The 19,648-nt window shown below is 38.9% G+C and overlaps 1 protein-coding gene across 3 annotated transcripts in view; it reads left to right on the forward strand.

Annotated features, from left to right (window-relative positions):
- UGGT2 (UDP-glucose glycoprotein glucosyltransferase 2) overlaps positions 1-19,648 on the forward strand; it is a 90,349-nt gene that overhangs the window by 60,369 nt on the left and 10,332 nt on the right. For 2 of the 3 annotated variants that reach the window (XM_088136440.1, XM_088136441.1), the window contains 12 exons: positions 357-484; positions 2,352-2,447; positions 4,122-4,224; positions 6,899-6,978; positions 8,165-8,354; positions 9,721-9,879; positions 11,491-11,576; positions 15,764-15,848; positions 15,986-16,065; positions 16,705-16,803; positions 17,113-17,197; positions 18,992-19,174. In XM_088136440.1, coding sequence (XP_087992566.1) covers positions 357-484; positions 2,352-2,447; positions 4,122-4,224; positions 6,899-6,978; positions 8,165-8,354; positions 9,721-9,879; positions 11,491-11,576; positions 15,764-15,848; positions 15,986-16,065; positions 16,705-16,803; positions 17,113-17,197; positions 18,992-19,174 — 1,374 coding nt within the window. Of the gene's footprint in view, positions 1-356; positions 485-2,351; positions 2,448-4,121; positions 4,225-6,898; positions 6,979-8,164; positions 8,355-9,720; positions 9,880-11,490; positions 11,577-15,763; positions 15,849-15,985; positions 16,066-16,704; positions 16,804-17,112; positions 17,198-18,991; positions 19,175-19,648 lie in introns of those variants that run through there. The other variant, XR_015795355.1, reaches the window with a different exon arrangement.

Consider the following 19,648-nt stretch of genomic DNA (forward strand, 5'->3'; position numbering starts at 1 on the left):
GAAGCTATGGAAGAAAAATGAATTGGAACAGGAGGAATTCTTGGAGAAAAATGGATTTTCCTACTCTCTGCCTTGTTGGGCTTTTCTTCTACCTTTCAGTAAGACATAAGCACTTTTGCCCACATCCTGAACTCACCAGGTTCAGAATGGTATTATACATTTTACCCCTGACTACCATTGAAAACTCTTGGGAAATTTCAGTTGTTACAGAACATGTGAAAAACTGCTACCTGATGCTTATAGCAGAGAATGTTTCATGCCAGCCTCACTAGTTCTCAGTCACTTTCTGGGCAAAAGTCAGCATGCTTGTAAAGCAAAGCATGACATTCTGAATTGTGTCAATTTCTGTTGTGCAGATCTTAGGCCCCTTAAAAGAAGATGAATTAAATACCGAAGACTTTGATTTGTTGGAGAAGATAACTCTAAATACAGCAGCTGCAAAGATTAAAACACTTGTCAAGGAAATGGGTGTTGACAATAAACGGTAACATTTATTGTGGAGGGTGGAGGGAATTGTAATGAAGCACATTTTGCAGAAGTTTTGCAGTCTATAAGGGACACCGGATTTTCCTCATCTGACAAGAGCAGTGCAGAACAACTGTGGAATGATTTCCTATCTTTTTTTTAATGCTCCAGTGTCCTTTTTTAAAAATGGCATTCATAGAAAAGCATTATATATTTGTCTATATCAGAATGGTTGACATTAGAAAGGGGTATTCTTGCATGCAGGGCAGTAATTTCTGACAATCCGGAGAAATTACAACAGAGTAGAGGTGTACAGTAAAAGGTAATTTCCCTCAAATCCAGCTCCGCTCCTTTTGACTACACAAATACATCATGTTGGTTTTTTAGCTATAAAATGTAGGGTTTTGCACTCCTGGGATTTCTTGGTGGTCTCCCATCCTCGCACTAGTATTGATCAGTACTGCCCCTCCTTGATTAACTTGTACATATATGTGAACTACTGCAGCATTCCAGATGGGTTTACACATTGTTCTGAAGCATTATTTAGTTAACCATAGTTCGTTGGCTAGGTTTTCACACTGCACTAAGCCAAAATTATGATTTAAGAACTACAGTACCAGAGTTTACACCATATAGTAAAAACGAAATAACTATTTGGTGGCCCTGGACTCTGGCTGCTGCTTCTGAATGCCACGTCAGTATGTAATAAGTACAACTTAATTGTGGATGAGGCAGCCAACCTGGGGTATATAACCAAGACTCAGGTGTGTGGAAAGGGTTGCCCTTCTTGGAGATATTCTCACCTGGGTTTTGAGTCTGGCATCAGTTGTGACTCCAGAGCAGGGGGCTGGAGTGGCAGTTGTCATCTGGGAGACCTTGACAGCCTTCAAAGGCTCTGCTCCAGAAATAGTGTGATATGAGCCTCTCTGGTTGATGTTAGGTTCTAGGGAGCATCTGGGTTTGTTGTTGCTGTACTGGCCTCCCTGCTACACAGTGACTTCCCTGCCTAAGCTGCTAGACTCCATCATAGGGTTGGTGATGGAATCCCTCAAGGCTTGTGGTCTTCGGGGATTTTAATTTCCACCTGGGTGATATAATTTTGAGTCAGGGGCAGCTCATGAATTCATGTCCATCAGGGCGACCATGGACCTGACCCAAATCCAACACATATCAGAGATTGTACACTAGATCTTGTTTTTACCTCAGGGCAATTGGAGTGTGATCTGGGTGTGGAGGACATTACAGTCAGTCCACAGCCATGGTCAGATCACTCTCTGATTGCTTTTGCTTTTATTGTTCTTGTTGTCTTATTTGTATCATTAATTGTATTGTATCATTTAATTGTATCGTACCAACTCTGTAATGACTGTTTGCCACTCAGAGTCATTACTGAGTTGAGCAGCCTATAAATTTGTAAAATAAAAATATCAGCAAAGTGCAAGAGTATAAAATCTGAATGTAGTCTTTGACTGCCTCTGTCATCCAGACTTAATAGCATGAGAGAAAATCACCCTATAATACCAGGCTTTATAATTTCATAAACCTAAATGGTGAAAATTGGTCTTGATAATTTGGTAATTTTTGATGACCTCAGCAATTGAAGTTAGTTTATTGTTGGAGCACAAATGTAAGACTGAGATGGATTTAAAAAGTCCAAGGATAATACACTGTTATGAAAAGCTTTCAAAAACATCTCTTTGTTCTTTAAATTCTCACATCGTAACATGCAAGGAACGCTAACAACATTCGGCATTGCCATTCTTCTTGGGTGCAAAGCTTTGAAAGCCTACAGATTGAGGTGGTGGTGTTTTTTGATATTTTATGGCATAATTTTAGGAGATTCTTCCATTCCTGAAATAAATACAATCCTTTTCTCTTTTCTGTAGTGGCAGTAATTTAGTAATGAAAGTGAACGCCCTTCTTTCTTCTTTGCCAATAACTGATGACCGCCAAGACGTTGAATTTTTCAAAGACCAACACAGGTGAAAAACTTCGAAGTAGCTGTTCCTTATTATTTTCATGACAATTTAGTTGTATGAATAGTGGACAGGTAATTAGCAATCTATTCTGTTTGCAATATTTATTGCTGCCACCATTGGTACTACCACTGAAAAAAACAAGTGATTAACTTTATTTGGGGCATTTATACTCCACTTTTCAAAGAGAGATTCATAGAAAAAGGCTCACAAACAAATGACAAAGACTTTAAATACTAAACATATTTACACATACAAAAATAGTATAATCAAAATGAAGCCAATTAAGCTAAATTTATTTCAGGAAGACTGGAATGTGCATATGTAACTATATAGGAAAAATCAGTCTGCATTCTTAAAGGTCTGTTCCAAAAGTATAAGGCACAAATGGTATTCCATCATTAAGAAACTGTCACCGAGAAAGTTTTCCTTTTATTAGCCATTAGCTGAAAACAATTTGTCTAAGAAGTTAATCAGTGTAATAATTCAGCATTTAAAATAAATATTCTTGAAATCTCCTTGTATCACTATATTTATTTACAAAGTTTATTTGTGAGTGTCAGTTCTTAGATTGTCCAAAAATACAAAAGGGGAAACATCAGCCAGTTTGATCAGTTCTCAAGTTTGCTGAAATACAAGAATGGGTAGGAGGCAGCAGATACTTGAAACAGCTCAGGAGAACTGGGGTGATTTAGTGTCCATCAATAGGAATGAGGAGAGCTTGACTAGAATAGCAACCTTTTTCAAAGATTATCAAACTAAGCTGAAACTCTTACCTTTTAGTCTGTCCCAAACCCCAGCTTGATGCCCACCTGACATGCTAGCATATAGTTCCTATCATTGCCCAGTCATCAAGATTGAAACTGAAGACCATAAAGCAGAGAACCAAATGGTGCTGTTATTGAAGGATTTGGGAACAGGTAGAATTTGTGAGAACAGGTTCTCACAATGGATCTGAAGTACCCTTCCCTGCTTCAGATCTGAATACTTGCCCTCTTTAGGGAAAACTACTTCTAATGCATGTTTTTAATTGTTCATAATAAGTGGGCATAAACTATTACATAGCATATGTCTTTCTAGTGGAGCAGTTCACAACGTTAGTTTGTAGATGCCAGATGAAATGCATCCATTTGTTGAATCACAACATGTTCTATAAAATAGCTTATAATTGCATAAGATAATACAGGTAGTCCTTGCTTAACGACCATTTGTTTAGAGACCATTCAAAGTTATGATGGTGCTAAAGCTACTTACAACTGGTCCTCGCACGTATGACTGTTGCAGTGCCCCTGATGTCACGTGATCGTGATCTGGGTGCTTGGCAACCAGCTCACACTTACAATGGTTGCAGTATCCTGGGGTCACATGATCACCACTTCTGACCTTCTCAGCCAGCTTCTGGCAAGCAATATCAATGGGGAACTGAATGATTTGCTTAATGACCATGATGATTTGCTAAACGACCACCACAAAAATGTCGTAAAATTGGGTACGGTCACATGATATTTTGCTTAACAACTGCCCTGCTTAACAATGAGTTTTCCGATCCCTATTGTGGTCATTAAGTGAGGACTACCTGTACAGTATATTTCCTGTGAACATTACATCTTCAAGTCATACATACGTTTAAGACTTTTTGTTCAATGTTTAATGTGTCTCTCCTTTGCCTTCCCTATGTAGCATACTGAAGATAAATCCAGAGCAAAATGAACCCTACTTTGATTTAATTGGTATTGTTGATCCACTAACAAGAGAAGCCCAGAAGTTATCACATTTATTGATTGTGAGAGCATACTGATATCTTGTGCATTAAGCCAATTTGATAGTGGTTTCTATACAATGTAACTGCTTTATTTAAGATCTTCCTTGAAATGGTAATTATCTACTCTGAATTGTACGCATGATGAGATGAGAGATCCAGGTTGAAATTTATAGGGGGTTACTTTGGTATCCTCAGTAACCAGAGATGAAAAACAGAGTGAAAAAAATATAAATATAAAGAATAAACAAATGGCAACAATCAGCTTTAGCATGAAGAAGCAGGATAGAAAGAGTATTGGCACTTTTGAACTTTGATGTTGAAGAAGACTCCTGAGAATACCATGGATAACCAGGAAAACAAGCGAGTGGATCACCGATCATCAATCCAGAGTTCTCACTTAAGGTAGAAATGATCAGGCTCAAGTCATATTTTGGACACAGCACAAAGATCTAGTTCTCTGGAGAAATTTATAACGTTGGCAAAGGTGGAATAAAAGAAGAAAAGAATTACCAACAGGATAGTTGATGGATTCAGTTGCATGAAGGGCCAAGTTGGGGACATTCCTGGAGAAACTTTGTCTATGACAAAGAGTTTAATGGCACAGAAATAATCAATCTGTTGATAATCTTGGCACCAACGTGATAGCAAATTACAATTCAATGGTCCTCCAGAATAGTTTCACTTTAACTACCTTCTGAAAAGATGCCAGAATCACTTGAGTGGATCTTGATCACAGGGCCTTCAGAGGAAGACTACACGTTTAATGACGTCCAGATCCATATCAGCAGAACATAAAGGGCATAGCTCAATTTCATAGCAGACTGGCTGAGTTGGCAGTGTCTGTCAGTGGAGAATAGGTCCTTCATCCAATACATCTGGAACAGTGAACAATAAACAAGGCACTTCTTTTGATTTTTAAGATAACAGAACACAAAGCAACCAATGCCATGGTGGCACTATGAGCAAAAGACAGCTGTATGCATTTCTGCTCTTTCCAGTGCTCTTCAGGGTGGTGCACAAAGTAGCACCTAAATGCACACTTGACTCTGATTGCCCCATTTTAGCTTCAGGGGGCCATGGTTCTCATCATTAGTGGAGATGAAAAAGGAACACCTGTAGTACTTCTCCAAACTTCTAGGCATTCTGTCCCGAGTTCCAATGATACATCTAGTCCATAGCTGCTATAACGATGTGCCTGAGATTGAACAGAGCAATTTCTGAACATGAATCTTCTAGGTTCAGGTGTAAAACTATCTTGACCAAAGACATCCAACCACCAGCAGTTCTTAGAATTGATTTGATACAACTGTGAATGGTGGTACATATACAAAAACTAGTGTCACAAGCAACAGCTCTGTCTCCAGGGACCAATAATGAAGTTGGACTTACCTTGAAGTACCTTTCACCCAATAGTCTGATCCTAGGATTAAAAATAGAAACTAATTTGCCTAAGAATCAGGATGCTGATTATTTTGCTGCATTGTACTAACTTGCACATTCATTCATTCAGTTTCTAAGGTTGTCCACTTGTTAAGCAACTTTAGGCACCTTGTAAATGTGAGGTTTGCCCCGTTCGACAGAGAAACTCCCGTGACATGTGTGGTTCACAAAAGAGGTTTACTCATGCGTAACGTAGCAGTCACAAGCAAAGCCAGGACTGGCTTGGTACAATTGCATCACTCGTTATATTCCCCCCTTCCCGCGCTTTTTTTCTGCCCCGCGATCGCGTTACCGCTGCGGATTATCGGCCCCCCAATAATCCCTCTTGATTGTCCATGATGGCAGGTTCAGTCAGGGTCCATTGTCCTTGATTGGCAGTCCCCTCCGGCTTGGGTTGGTCCCTCCCCGTTACGTGCAAGCCCGAGGGTTCTGTGCTGCGCGGCGATCTTGTTTCGCTGCCTGTGGCCCCGTTCATTGTTGGCTCGCGCCGTTATCAGTGTATAGTTAAAGCTTCCGCTGCGGTTTTCCTGTTTGGCTGGGCGCAGGTGGCCCGTTAATTAGCGGCGCTTTCAGTTCCTCTTTTCCTCGCTAGCTACCGCCGGTGGAGTTCGCGTGGTCTGGCTGCGAGCTTCCCCGAAGCCCCATGCTGACCGAACCTGACAGTAAAGGGTGAAAATCATCAATAGACAAACATCACAAAATAAGAAACACTATGCTGGGGACTTCAATTACCTACAATTAGGCAGGCTCACACTGGCTCCTACCCTGGTGCCTAAAGAAACATAGTTTTTTCCATTTCCAATGTGACCAGTGCAAGTTTTGTTGTTGTAATGGAATACAGAGTAAAAGTGGTGTTCCAGCACTCTAGGTGAAGTCACTACCTGGAACAGGACAGGACAGGAAGAAGTCTTAATCCCTGCCTTCTAGGTAGAAGAGGTGGTGTTAGCCTTTCCTGTTGGGTTCATCTTCCTGTAATCAAAGTTGCTTCATGGTAAAGCTAACTCATTTCTTACACTAACTTCATTGGGGGGTAGTAAGGATTCCTTCTTTCTACTAAGGCTTAATTCCTAAATAAAGTTGCTTATTATTTAAATTGCAAATATGTATAGGATGGAAGGTGGAGGCATGTAAATTTGCAAATCATGTATTCATTTATAGTTTGGAAAACTGCTTATATAAATATTGGAAGGATAGAACTAGGCAAATGGGAAAAGTTGCAGGCAGAAAACTTTAACATGGGACTTGTTTTCATTAGGTGCTTGGTCAGATTGTCAACATGAAGCTGAGACTGTTCATGAACTGTAGATCGAATCTGTCAGAAGTACCTTTGAAAAGGCAAGTAACTTGAAAAAGTTTATTATTAAAATGGGTGCAAAAATATGACAGTAGATTTTCACAGCTGGGCTTATTGTTGAAGTGGTTTCTGGTTAATGCCCTATGTGACAATAATATGGCTCATGAAACATCAACATGTTTTCATTGACTCCAACAACTTTACCTGGGAGTCATTTAACTAATACCATTTATACTTAGAAGCTGGTGCAGACTCGGGCAGGACAGTGTCAGTTCTTTACCTACTTTCACTGGTCCTCTTCTTTTGAACATTTTACTTGGTCCTGACAGTTGATATGTAGAATTCTGAGTCTTTGTAGTTGGCTCAGCCAAGAGGGGAGATGAAGAGTGCTAGCAAAAAAAGAGACAGAAGGTTTGTCAACAGAAAGATTAAAAAGCAGCTGGTCCAGTCACTGGAGGGGAGTGCACCCACGCTACTAGAACGTATTGGGTGGGCAGAAATGATTGGATATGAGGGGTCTCTTCTCTCATATGCTTCTCTCAAATTCCTTCCCCACAAAAGAGTGGGCCTTTGAAAGAAGAAGGCGTACTCCAAGTGCATACAGGATGGATTTCCTTAGCCTCTTCCCTATTCTCTTTTTGTTGCAGTTCTCTGAAGTATCTTTGCTGCTCCCTGCTGTCTCCCCAGAATCCTTCCCATTTCCTTTTCTTCCCCTTAAATACTTGATCTTCCCATTGTTTTCCAAGACTAAGCCATCAACATCAACTTGCCTTTTACCTTCTAGTGGGGTAGCTGCACTAAACAAGCTTGAAACCAGTGTAGGGCATTGCATTCTGTATAGGAGGATACCTGCATTTTCCTGGCAAATGTTGTATCCTGAACTGGATATATTACTTCCCTGAGAGTTTTATAATGGTTATCATGTTCTTGGCCTGTATTGAAAGGGAGGAGACTGTCTTTGTCAAGGACAGTCATTGGATCCAGGTTAGAACAAAATAGCATTAGAAATTAAAAATAAGAGCACACAAAAAAGCCCATCCAAGTTCCTTGTAACTTACAGATTGAACGTTTCTAATATAACACAGTTACTTGCTCAGCAGTAATAAATGTATAAAATAGAATCAAAACATTCTGAGGCTTTTACGCATTGTTGTGCAACCCTCTACAATGCTCTTTGCCTTGTTTTGCCTTGCCTTCTTAATAATTATATTTTTGCTTTTGCCATAGTTTCTATCGTTTGGTTATGGAGCCAGAACTCTCTGTGGGGTCCAATAATTTCTTTCCTCTTTCACTCGGAGCAAACTTCCTTGAAATGCCAGAGTCTCCTCTTCTGACACTGAACATGATCACTCCAGAAAGTTGGTTGGTTGAAGCCGTGAGCAGTCCTTATGACCTTGACAACATTCATTTAAAAGATGTAAGTACTAGTTCTTAAACATATTGTACAAAGAATTGTAATGAATATGTAGTCCACAAATTTCTATTTTTTTTCACTTTTCAGATGTTTTAGGACTTGTATTTTCTTAAAAACTTTAGCTTTCATTCCAAGCATGGAGAATACATAATGTTTGAAAAGTACTTATCCTATTATTTTAGCTACACTCTTTAAAGTACTGCTCATGGCTTTGATAGCAGCTTTATTGGCAAAATAACCAGAAGATATGCATAGAATCTTAAGTTACTTTGTTATTTATTTATATTTATTGCCTGCCCAATTCCAGTGGACTCTGGGCAGCATACAAAACTAGAAAAAACATAAAATCAGACAGTCCAGACTAAAGTGATCTGATAAACAACAAATCTTCTGGTTATTTTGCCAATAAAGCTGCTATCAAACCATGAGCAGCACTTTAAATAAGTGTAGCTAAAGTAATAGGATAAGTACTTTTCAAACATTATGTATTCTCTATGCCTTAAACAAGTCATAAACATCAACCCCAGGCCTGAGACTAAAGGCAGGTTTTCAAAGCTTTCTGGAACCCCAGGAGAAAGGGCACCCTCCTTATCTCTGGGGAAATGCTGTTCCAGAGGGTGGGGGCCGCAACAGAGAAGACACGCTTCCTAGATCCCATAGGATGGCAGTGTTGAATGGAGGGGAGTGCACCCACGCTACTAGAACGTATTGGGTGGGCAGAAATGATTGGATATGAGGGGTCTCTCAGATATCTGGGTATCAGAAGATATTGCATTGTTGGATTGTTTCACTCAGTTTCAATACTAAAGAAAGCTAATACAGCATGCATTCTTTTAGTCATAATTTGGTGGTAATGAATCCTTGAGGGAAATAGCCTCTAGGACTCTTGTTCAGCAACCTCAAAAAAATTGTAAACTGGTTCATTGCTACCAACATTGGACCTACACTCCCTGATTCTTTGGCTAAGGGCTACAATCACTGCCCACACCAACCCTGGTTCTCTTCAGTAGTTCTGGCTCCCCTTTAAAGACAAAAATTCCTCATTTACTGTGGTAATTGCTACCTTTACTGAGTTTATTGTCTTTGGAACAAACATGGAATTGCAGCTTAAAAAAACATAATTATTGAGGAGGACAGGTTTTCTCCTCTCGAAGAGTCCAAAGTGAGATAAAAGAACTCTAGTTCTTAATTTCAGATAAACCGAAGAAACATCCAGCCATAGGATCCTTCATTAGACAGATTGCATAAGCACTGAGCATAATAATAATACATCTGTGGCTTTAGCAAGAGTAAGCACTCTGTGTATGGCTGTGCCCAATACTTTTGAATGTTCCTATGTGTCTCTTCTAAAGAATATGCATTTTCACAGGTAGATGGGATGGTTTCAGCTGAGTATGAATTGGAATATTTGTTGCTGGAAGGACATTGCTATGATGTGACCACTAGGAAGCCACCTCGTGGATTGCAGTTCACTCTTGGAACAAGGAATAATCCTGTCAAAGTTGATACCATTGTGATGGCCAACCTGGTAGGTCCTGGCTGAGGCAGGAGAGTATGTATGTAATTTAAGCACTTGCTCATTGTTCTTATCTAATATGTCTGCTAATATTATTAATGGTATGGTCTATTATTGTTTGAATCTTGTAGTTTTTCTTGCCAAGAAGGGGTTGTTTATGGAGTAATATCAGAGTCGCTGAAAACTTAAACTGAGGCATTAAATGCTTAAAACTTGTTCTTGTGGATCTCACTTATAAATTAGGAAGCTAGTAATCTGAGTTAATAAGTTACATGACATCAGAATATAGTATCATAATAGAAGTATGATGTCATTTAGCCATGCCACTGAATATCTCCTGAGCAGCATACTCAAGAATGGCGTTACAATATAATCAGATGCAAAACTTTTGTCCCCAGGATCACATGGTGGCCCTGTCCCCAAAGTCTTGAGTAGGGTCTCCAGAGCCTTTTGAAAAGTTGTTGCAAAATGGTGATATTCAGGGCTGTTTAAAGCACCCTGTGCACTTGAATGAATGAAGCATGCATGGCTCACATATTTTGGTCCATGCCCAGAATGATACTGTTGGCCTGTACAGAGACTGAAGTGGGCTAATGTGTAAATGGTTTAAGAAATGGAGATGGAAAGTTCAGGTCTTCTTGTGACTGGAAGAGGTGAACACACAAACCCAAAGTGTATGCAAACTTCTTCAAATTGAGCTGCTCCTGGAAACTTCATAGATGCAGTCATGTTGCTTTCTTGGTAGCAGAATAGAAGTGGTTTGCCATTGTCTTTTTCTGGGATTCTTTTCAGTATCATAGGCTAGATTATTGTTCTGATTACTCTGGAGGTCTCCCTTCCAATTCTAACCAAGCCCAACTTTGCTTAGTTCTAAGCCCAAGTCAGGTTGGCCAGGAGTTGCCATGGCTGAGACAGCTCCCAACAGTCCAGCCTGCAGGGCTGATAGTCAGGAATGCTCCAAGTTGTAGTTCAGCAGCCTCTGGAGTGCCACATGTCCAAGCTTCCTAACAAAGTTGAGAATCAAAATGTAAATATAAATGAATTTTGCAACAGTAGCAGCATTAATTTATTTCTCTTCTAGATCTATAAATCTATAGTAACCTTGGCTTGCAACGGAAAGAAAAGCAGCCTGTTAATTCCAGTATCTGGGAAATCTATTTTCTCATCTGAAGTGAAGGAGATTTGATCCTTTGATTCAAAAGCCAGCATCAGAATCTATTTTAGATTATTTTTACTTAATAATTAGGTGTTGGATTTGGGCCAGGAGACCAGGTTCAAGTTCCCACTCAACCATGGAGCCCACTTGGACCAGTCACTTTTTGTCAGTGAAACCTCCCTCTCAACATCAAACCTTTGTTGTTGCTGAATAAAATGAGGGGTCCTCATATACACCATGTTGAACTCTTAGAGAAAAGACTGTGTATAAATGCAGTAACTAAAATATATATAAAAAAATACATTGCCAGTGTTTGTGCATATATTTCCTTTTATTAAGATGCAAGGTGCAAACAGAAAGGGTAGATTTCACTGATTCTTGATTGATTGGCATCCATGTTTGATGAGACAGTTTCTGGTGCTTAAATCCAGTGGTATTTTTGGTTTGTTTGTTTGCTTGCTTTGCAGGGGTATTTTCAATTAAAAGCCAACCCAGGGGCTTGGATTTTGAGACTACGTGAAGGAAGATCTGAAGAAATTTACCAAGTGTTTAAGTAAGACATAAGTACAGTCTAACAGTTATAAATATAAAACACATTTTATATTGACTTGAACATAAACTAGGGTTGGTGAAGAGAAATAGTTTGAAGACACCAGCAGAGGATGCTGTTCATTTTGCACATTCAGAATTGGCCTTTTGGACTAATTTGATTTGCTCTCTGCATCTTCAGCCTTTGCTGATGTTTGCCAAACATTCTTAACTTAGACATGATCCTTTCACTCCATTCTCCATTTTATCACTTCACTTTGATGAAGGAATTTCATTATTTACCACAGGTGAACTACAGCTGTTAATAACCTTAGCCAACCTGGCCGAGGTGGGGAATGCTGGAAGATAAAGTTAAGCAACATCCTGAGGTCTACAGGTTTCCCACCTAGTTTGAAGACAAGACTAGGAATGCACTGTAAATATACAATGACCCATAAATTACATAAAACCTTTTAGCCTTCTGGAAAGCCATGAAGATCTGGCTCTTTCCCCAAGCATTGGGCTAGGATGGGGCTTGAGTCAACAGTTTGGTTGGTCTGGCACCCGGTGGGAAGGGTTGTTCTATTCTTATTCTTGTTTTTATTGGTTGCTGTGAGTCATCTAGCATCAGTATGGGAGATAGGCAGCCATATAAGTCCAATAAATAAATAATAAATTAAAACCTTTTTTAAAGTAAGGAGGGCGATAAGTTGAAATGGCAGTTGTGCAAATTTGCTTAATTTGTCATGGCTTAGGTTTGTAGAATTTGACTTTTCTTAAGTCAAAATTTAGATTGTTCTCTCTTTAAAATTTGTAAGGTGGGAGTATTATTTGGTTTGTTTTGGGGGTAATTTTATAGTTGTCTGTCTGTAGTACAGTATATATGTGCCTCGGTCTAGGACTGAAATGAAGATGATGATAGACAGAGAGACAGACAGATAGACATAAGCTTTGTGTGTATGCACACCCTCACATTCTCTCTTCCCTTCTTTCTCTCTCCTCACACAAATATACACACTCAGATACATGCATGTAGACTTAAAAAATACAGTTTACAGCCAAGTGCTTCACGAGAATCAAGCATGTAAGCACTGGCTTGTGGCTTACCTGGGTCAGTCTGACTCTTTTTAAAAATTCATTCGCTTTCAGCCTTCTATTTTGAAAGTTTTCTTTTTAAAAAAATCCTGTGCCCTTTAGACATTTATGGTGATGCTATTCATGACAGGATCATAAGTTAGAAGAAGCTGCACCTGTTAACTAGAATCTTTATGCTGTGTTGCTAAGAATGACGGCAGATCTAAATTTGGAATCTCAAGTGACAGGATTTCAGTCTAATCATTGTGATTCACTTGCAGCTAAATCTAGAGCTCATCTATCTATTTATAATTTTATCGGGCACCCTCAGAGCTTGAACTAGGAATTCTGCAGATTGGACATAGTTTACCTCCTCCCTGCACTTTCTTGGGAATCAGTTACTTTCCCCAAATTAACTTCCTTCTGTATTGCTGCATGAGTTCCTGCATTCTCTCAGTTGATGCCATTTCCTTACTAAGGTGTTAGCTATAGACAAACTTCCCAGTGAAGAAATTCCATAACTGAGATGAAATAGTAGGGGAAAAAAGCCCTCCTCATCCTTATTACCATCCATTTAATTTCTCATTTTGGTGGCACTTAATTCCATTGTAAATTGATGTAGGAAGATGCAGCTTTTAACTTATTTGGGTTCTAAAAGGGAAACCAGCAGTTAAAAACAAAGTCAGCAATCGCCATAGAAAGAGAGGTTCACAGCAAGCTATCCCAGTTAAAATCTTCTGTGCTGTATTTTGAATTAATTGCTGCTTTTGAACGGTCTTCATAGCCCTTACAGTAATCTGAAAATTGATTTTTTTTGGTATGAACGAGGAGATAGAGTTCTAGGTCTGTTCATGAAAATCAGTGGTTTAATCAAATTATTATTAAAACTAAAATAACATGATAAAATACTTCGGATCATTTTTTCTCTACGTCTAAAAGTGTAGCAACAATTGCTTGGTGTTTTTGTTTTTTGGTATTATATACTATAATCTTTATGTTTGTGAGGGACTGCTTCAATTAGGGATAATTATGAACTATGTAAACTAAAAAAACCCCTTATTCTTAACATATTTAATGAGTGCAGCAGAAAATTTTAAAAAGATTACAATCACTCTCTTCTGGTTAGATAGGTGGTCATCAAAAATCAAAGTTTTGAGGGGAAGTGATAGAAGTTAAATACTATATTATTTTGATATTAATCTTTTTTGTTAAATGTTGTGTACAGAACCATCCTACTTGTTTGCATATAGATCTTAAAGATTAGGTTATAATTATGTTCTCATACTACAGAGAAGACTGATTCTCTGTGATCCTTTTCATGTCTGCTCAGAAATAAGTCCTATTAAGTTTGAGTGGAGTAGCTTCCAGGTAAGGGTTTCTTAGAATCCTAGAATGTAAAGATTCCAAGAGACTTTGGGGATCCAAGTCCAAGCCCTGGTCAGTGCAGGAACCTTCCCTGACAGCCCTTCAGCCTCTGTTTCAGTCCCTCTGTTGAAGAACAGACCATCACTTCCCAAGGCGGTTTGTTCCACTGTTGGATGGGGTAAGGTTTCAGTCTAAATGAGGTAAAGTGAAGAGCTGGAATTTCTTTGTATTGTTTGACGTGAGATGTGTATCTCTTAGTCCATTAAGAATTAAGACTTTCTGAAATAAACACGAATATTCCACTAATCAGAAGAGGTGGGTAGCAGCCTCTTTCATCTCTCACTTCAGCACCTGCCTTTTTCAATGCTGTTTTAAAAATAAGTGAACCTGAAATAGTTTAAAATGGGTTGAAAACAAGCACACCTTGGGGGGCATAATTTGTGATGTTCTGTAGTGAAGCAACTTTACTTTCCCAAAACCTCAGTTTCTTAAGTACTTTAACGAATAGAATTAATTAATGTACCTTCACTCTATTTGTTGTACAAGAGATTGCACAGAACACTTGCAACGGTTTTGGTCTTCCTGAATTGGAGCTGTGCATCATCATCATCCTTGTCATCATCCAAAGTTCTTGATTTTTTTCATGTACTTCTCTGAGACCTTACTTGCAACATATATACTGATATCTTAGGAGCAAAAACAAAATGGCAGCTAAATCAGAGCCCAAGAGCCTCATTCTCAATTCTTCTTCATGGTCTTTTTAAATCTAGGCCTCTTGATGATTCTTTTCTTCAGTGTGTGCTTTCCTTCCATTTAGGGTTTTTTGTTTTTTGTTTTTTGGCTGTCAGTGTTGTAGCTGCCTGAATGCCCAGAATTTTGGCCATTATATAATAATATACAATGTTGTACCATGAAACTATTTCATTTTTTAATATCTGGGATTCTTTCAGTTATACATATTGACATGTATCACATTGACTTCTGCTTATCTTGATTTTATTATTCTCAGTATTAAGAAGGAAAATTGGTTTTTATTGTTGGAGGGGAAGGAATCTCACAAATCAAGCCTACATACACTATGCTATTTCCTCCTAGTAAGGAAGAATATATGTTTCTTTCCTCTACTGAATTATAAGGCTTGATTGAGCATATGTTATCTGCCCAAAATGGATTACCTACCAGGCAGAAAAATAGCTCAATCTATTTATTAATATTTGTCTGCAGATTACCATTCTGCGTAAAACAGAAAGATCAAATCATTAACAATTACAAGAGAACATGGAATTACTTTTTTTGTAAGAAGTATCTGGCTGGCTTCAACACAATGAATATAATCTTGGATTCTTCCTTTTGAGATGTGTTCAAGAATAATACTCTAGGTCTTAAGAAGAATTGTTCTGAAGGCAAAGACTTACTGAGAAGGCCACAGTTGTAGCTTGTAGATACTGATATCTCAGATTTTGTAGCAAACTGTCTTCAATTGCAAAACGTCATCTTTGAAATGTAGATTTTTGTGAATAACAGTAGTAGGTGGTCTTAGGCTTTGTTTCCTAAATTGATTTGAACTTTTCTTCCTTCCTTCACTGATCCCCAAAATGCAACTTCCTGCTACAACCTCTCTGAAAGGATATAAATGTGGAAAGCTTCCTAAATCAGTATGCTGGAAAGCTGGGATTTTCATTCTTAGCTGAGCAAACTGTTCCATAATTCAAGAAACAGTAATTATTATATTTAATTTTTATTTGCAGATAACTTACTTTTTTTCCTCTCTAGGCATGAAGGGGCCGATTCTTCTGAGGGTCTAGAAGAGGTTATTGTAGTATTAAATAGTTTTAGAAGCAAAATCATCAGAATCCAAGTACGTATACTGACAATTTTAGATTGAAATGCTTAGATGATTGATAGACTGATTTTAAGTTAATGTTTAATGCAATTAATAATGGAATTTGCTGAGCATTTTGTGTATGCTGAAAACATTATTTGTGTGATGTGTAGGTAGAAAAAAAAACTGACAATGATAATGAAGATCTCCTGAACGAAGTAACAACAGAAGAGAAGGAAGTTTCCATGACCAGGTAAACTGGTTGGGCTTTACTTGGGCCTAGCTAAGAAATGTGATGGGTGGGGGGCATTTCTGGTTTATTATCTTTGTAATATTTATTAGTTGAGCTCTCATCCCTCAGGGAGACAATGATCTTGTCCTATGGAAGAAGTTCTTTCAGTTCTTCTCGTTTTGTTTAGCCAAAAAGGAAAACTGAGAAAGCCAAAATGAGCAGGCATCCTGGCTTCTCTAGGGTGTAGTGGAGGCAAGATGGTGGCGGTGGGGAACAGGGAGCCAGTTGACATGCAGCTTCTGTTGGGAAGAATATCCCACCCTTTGGTAAGGGTTGGTTTCAGGTATTGCTTTAAATTACATTTGATTTTGGTATTTATATTGCTTTAATCTTAATTACTGTATGTAAGGATTGTAAGCCATTTAAAGTCTTGCTTGATTGGATCAGCATAGAAGCTTAGATACAGCAAATGCGTACATGCATGGTTTGGAGAAGACTCTGTTTTGGTCCAAAGATCATATAGTTTGTGCACCTTATGGTCTTCGCTCTTTTTTCTTCTGGTATGATCCTTTCCTTCTTTTTCCTCTCTCTTGTTTCAGTAATGCAAGATGAACCCTTTTACAGATCTTAAATACAAACTGAATAAAAATCTTTTTGAAGTTCTACAGGAGGAACTTGGAAAGCAGAAATGGAGAAGAAAACTGATGTATTGAACATATTTTCAGTGGCTTCTGGCCATTTATATGAGCGCTTTTTAAGGTATCTGAAGGATTTGGGTGGCTAAGGTGGTTGAGTGATGCCTGCGTGCCTGGCTGGGTATATTAGGGTAGACTGCATTTTCCTATGTACTTTTATCTTGAAACTGGGGAATAATACCTAATGTGGAAGTTTTGAATATCAGAAACTGAGTTACTTGAGTTTTAAAAGCAAGACTTGGATAGTTAAACAGTCTCATATTGATGTTATTCTTCATTGAAAAGATGTGATTGTAAAGTTACTTTCTGGCATCTCTGTGACATATTGTGCATATGTTACAGTACTCATGATTGGATTATTCTTATTTTCCAGAATAATGATGCTCTCAGTTCTGCGCCACACAAAGACACCAGTGAAATTTTGGTTTCTGAAAAATTACCTTTCACCTACATTTAAAGTAAGCACAGTATTTCACTCTTAAAATCCATTGCAATTTTAATCAAAACAGATCTTGGCTCTTCTAATTGCAAAGCATCAGTGTCAATTTTCAGCTTGTTTAAGCATGTTTTGGGAAACCCAGTTCTGGGTTTTATTTTACAATAGATTGAGTAACTTAACAATTTAGCATTGCAATAATAATCATTCTAGTTTTGAACTTTATGCTGGGAAACATGTGGGGGGAGGGTTGTCTTGTTGTCTTGTTTTGTTTGAAAGAATAAAGATTCCTATTAATTAGAACATCCAGTTAACTTTTACATTTGTGGTGCTAAGTCTATTTTGTCATTATCTGGCTATTCTAAATCTCTTAAACTTGGTTACATCTGAACTAGCCCTGTCTCAACCAGAGGTGTGCAATATTTTGCTGCTTTAGGCAAAGGGTAAACATTTGGCTTTCCCATTTCACGTACAGAGCCTGACTGGAATGATACTGACCCATCATGCCTGCAGACTCTACGTAGCTTTTCAGATTTTGGGCATTGTTCTGTCTTCACTGATGTTCTCCTCCCCAGGATCTGTCATGTCTGACGACTCTCCTGATCCCTCAGGGGAGGGTTGGCCCTGGCTCAGGGCCCCAGGTCACTCTCATGTGCCTTTACTTGTCCCTGTCAAATTTTAATCAAGATTTAGTTTTTTAAAAAAATGTTCGCCATTTAATGTATTACTGAATAGTTGTAAAAGACATGGCGTGTCAGATTCAGCCGGCATGGCATGACACGGCGAAGCGCCGCTCAGCTGCGCCTAGTCAATTTCACCGCCCAGGCGCTAGATGAGAAAAAAGGGGAAGTGAAACTGCGAACTGATTACGGCCAGGTGGCAACGCTCAACTCGAAACTGCAAGCGGATACTTTGTATCAGCGCAGTTTCCCCTCGGGCGCTGCAAACAAAGGAAAGCACAGAGGCTCAGAAGCGAAGCAATCAACGAATGATCGAGAATGATCGAGAACTCCCGGCTTGGACAACAGCACAACCCATAGACGGCAATCAGAAAGACAAAAGCACCAGACTGAATCTGCCATTTGGGTGAGGGGGGATTACTGCGGGTAATCTGTAACTAAGCAACGGGTAAAGTGCGGGAATGGGGAAGCTATAAAATACCATGTAAGCTACGCCAAACCAACCCTGGCTTTGTCTGTACTTACTTACGTTACGCTTGAGTAAATGTCTTTGCTGAACACGTGTCACGAGAGTTTCTCTGAGACGAACGGGGTAAACCTTACATGGCGTACATTTTGTATATATTTAAGTTTATAGTCTTCTTGCCTTATTGTTTATTGTCTTCGCTGGAAGGTGAAATGCAGCTGCCGATCTGCTCCTTGAACACCTGCTGTTGCTCTCGTACACTTGTACGCGGATAACATGAAAGACCACCTGCATCGTATAAAGGAAAGGTTTCTTTCATGATTGCCAATTTTATTATAGATTGTGATCATATGGATGATCTGAGGGACAGAGAAGTTGCAAAAAGTAAAATTAAAACCTGGGAAAACAGGAGCTGTGTTCCAAGAAAAAATAAAACATTTCCAGCAACGCCAGCCTGAGAGGCAAAAAATCTTGATCATGCAGTCCTGTTTTTTTATGCAGAAAGGAGAGTTCACTTATTTCTATATGCCTCTTCAGATTAAACTAATATCTAGGTATGGAAAACAATAAGCAGGAATCTGTATATACTTTTTTCTTGTGACCCTGACCAGTTTGCTTGCTCCAGGAACAATGTGGAAATAAATTGCCTTGTCTTGCTTCTGTTTTGTAGGAGGTTATACCTTATATGGCTGAAGAATATGGCTTTGAGTATGAGCTGGTACAGTACAAATGGCCCCGCTGGCTTCATCAGGAGACAGAAAAACAAAGACTCATCTGGGGTTATAAAATTCTCTTCTTGGATGTTCTCTTTCCACTGGCTGTGGACAAAATAATATTTGTTGATGCTGATCAGGTAAAAAGACTGATTAAAATATACGTGTTTACTGACAGTTTTCATTTGCCTTGGTTTCCTTTGTCCGTGCTTTGTTCTAGATACACTGTGCAATAGAGTCAACTTGTTCCTATCTTGTGCCATTTGATTTCATAACTTGGGCAAGTTTGAATGCTCTCTCTTTCTATGCATTCAAACTTACCTGAAGGGAAGTTCAGCCAATTCTGCTCCCTCTTTTTTTTTTTTTACTTCCCAGTCTAACCTATAGCCTTGGGATTTCCCAGTGATCCCTCATACTAAACAGTTCCAGCCCTGTTTAACTTTTTCAAGGTCAACTAGGAACTTCTACCTGCTGTGCCCTTCTTCAGCACTGAAGTTATAAAGTGCAGGGAAACCTTTCCCATGTAATTTTGCTGGAAGTTTAGGTAGAAATGGAGATGCTGATTTTACATCCCAAAGGGATGAAGTATTCCTGGTGGTACAGTGTGTGTGCTC

Source organism: Python bivittatus, unplaced genomic scaffold (genome assembly GCF_059951505.1).
Source record: "Python bivittatus isolate LINGU-HERP-01145 unplaced genomic scaffold, Pbiv_v1 ctg000060_np1212, whole genome shotgun sequence".
Classification (NCBI taxonomy): Eukaryota; Metazoa; Chordata; class Lepidosauria; order Squamata; family Pythonidae; genus Python; species Python bivittatus.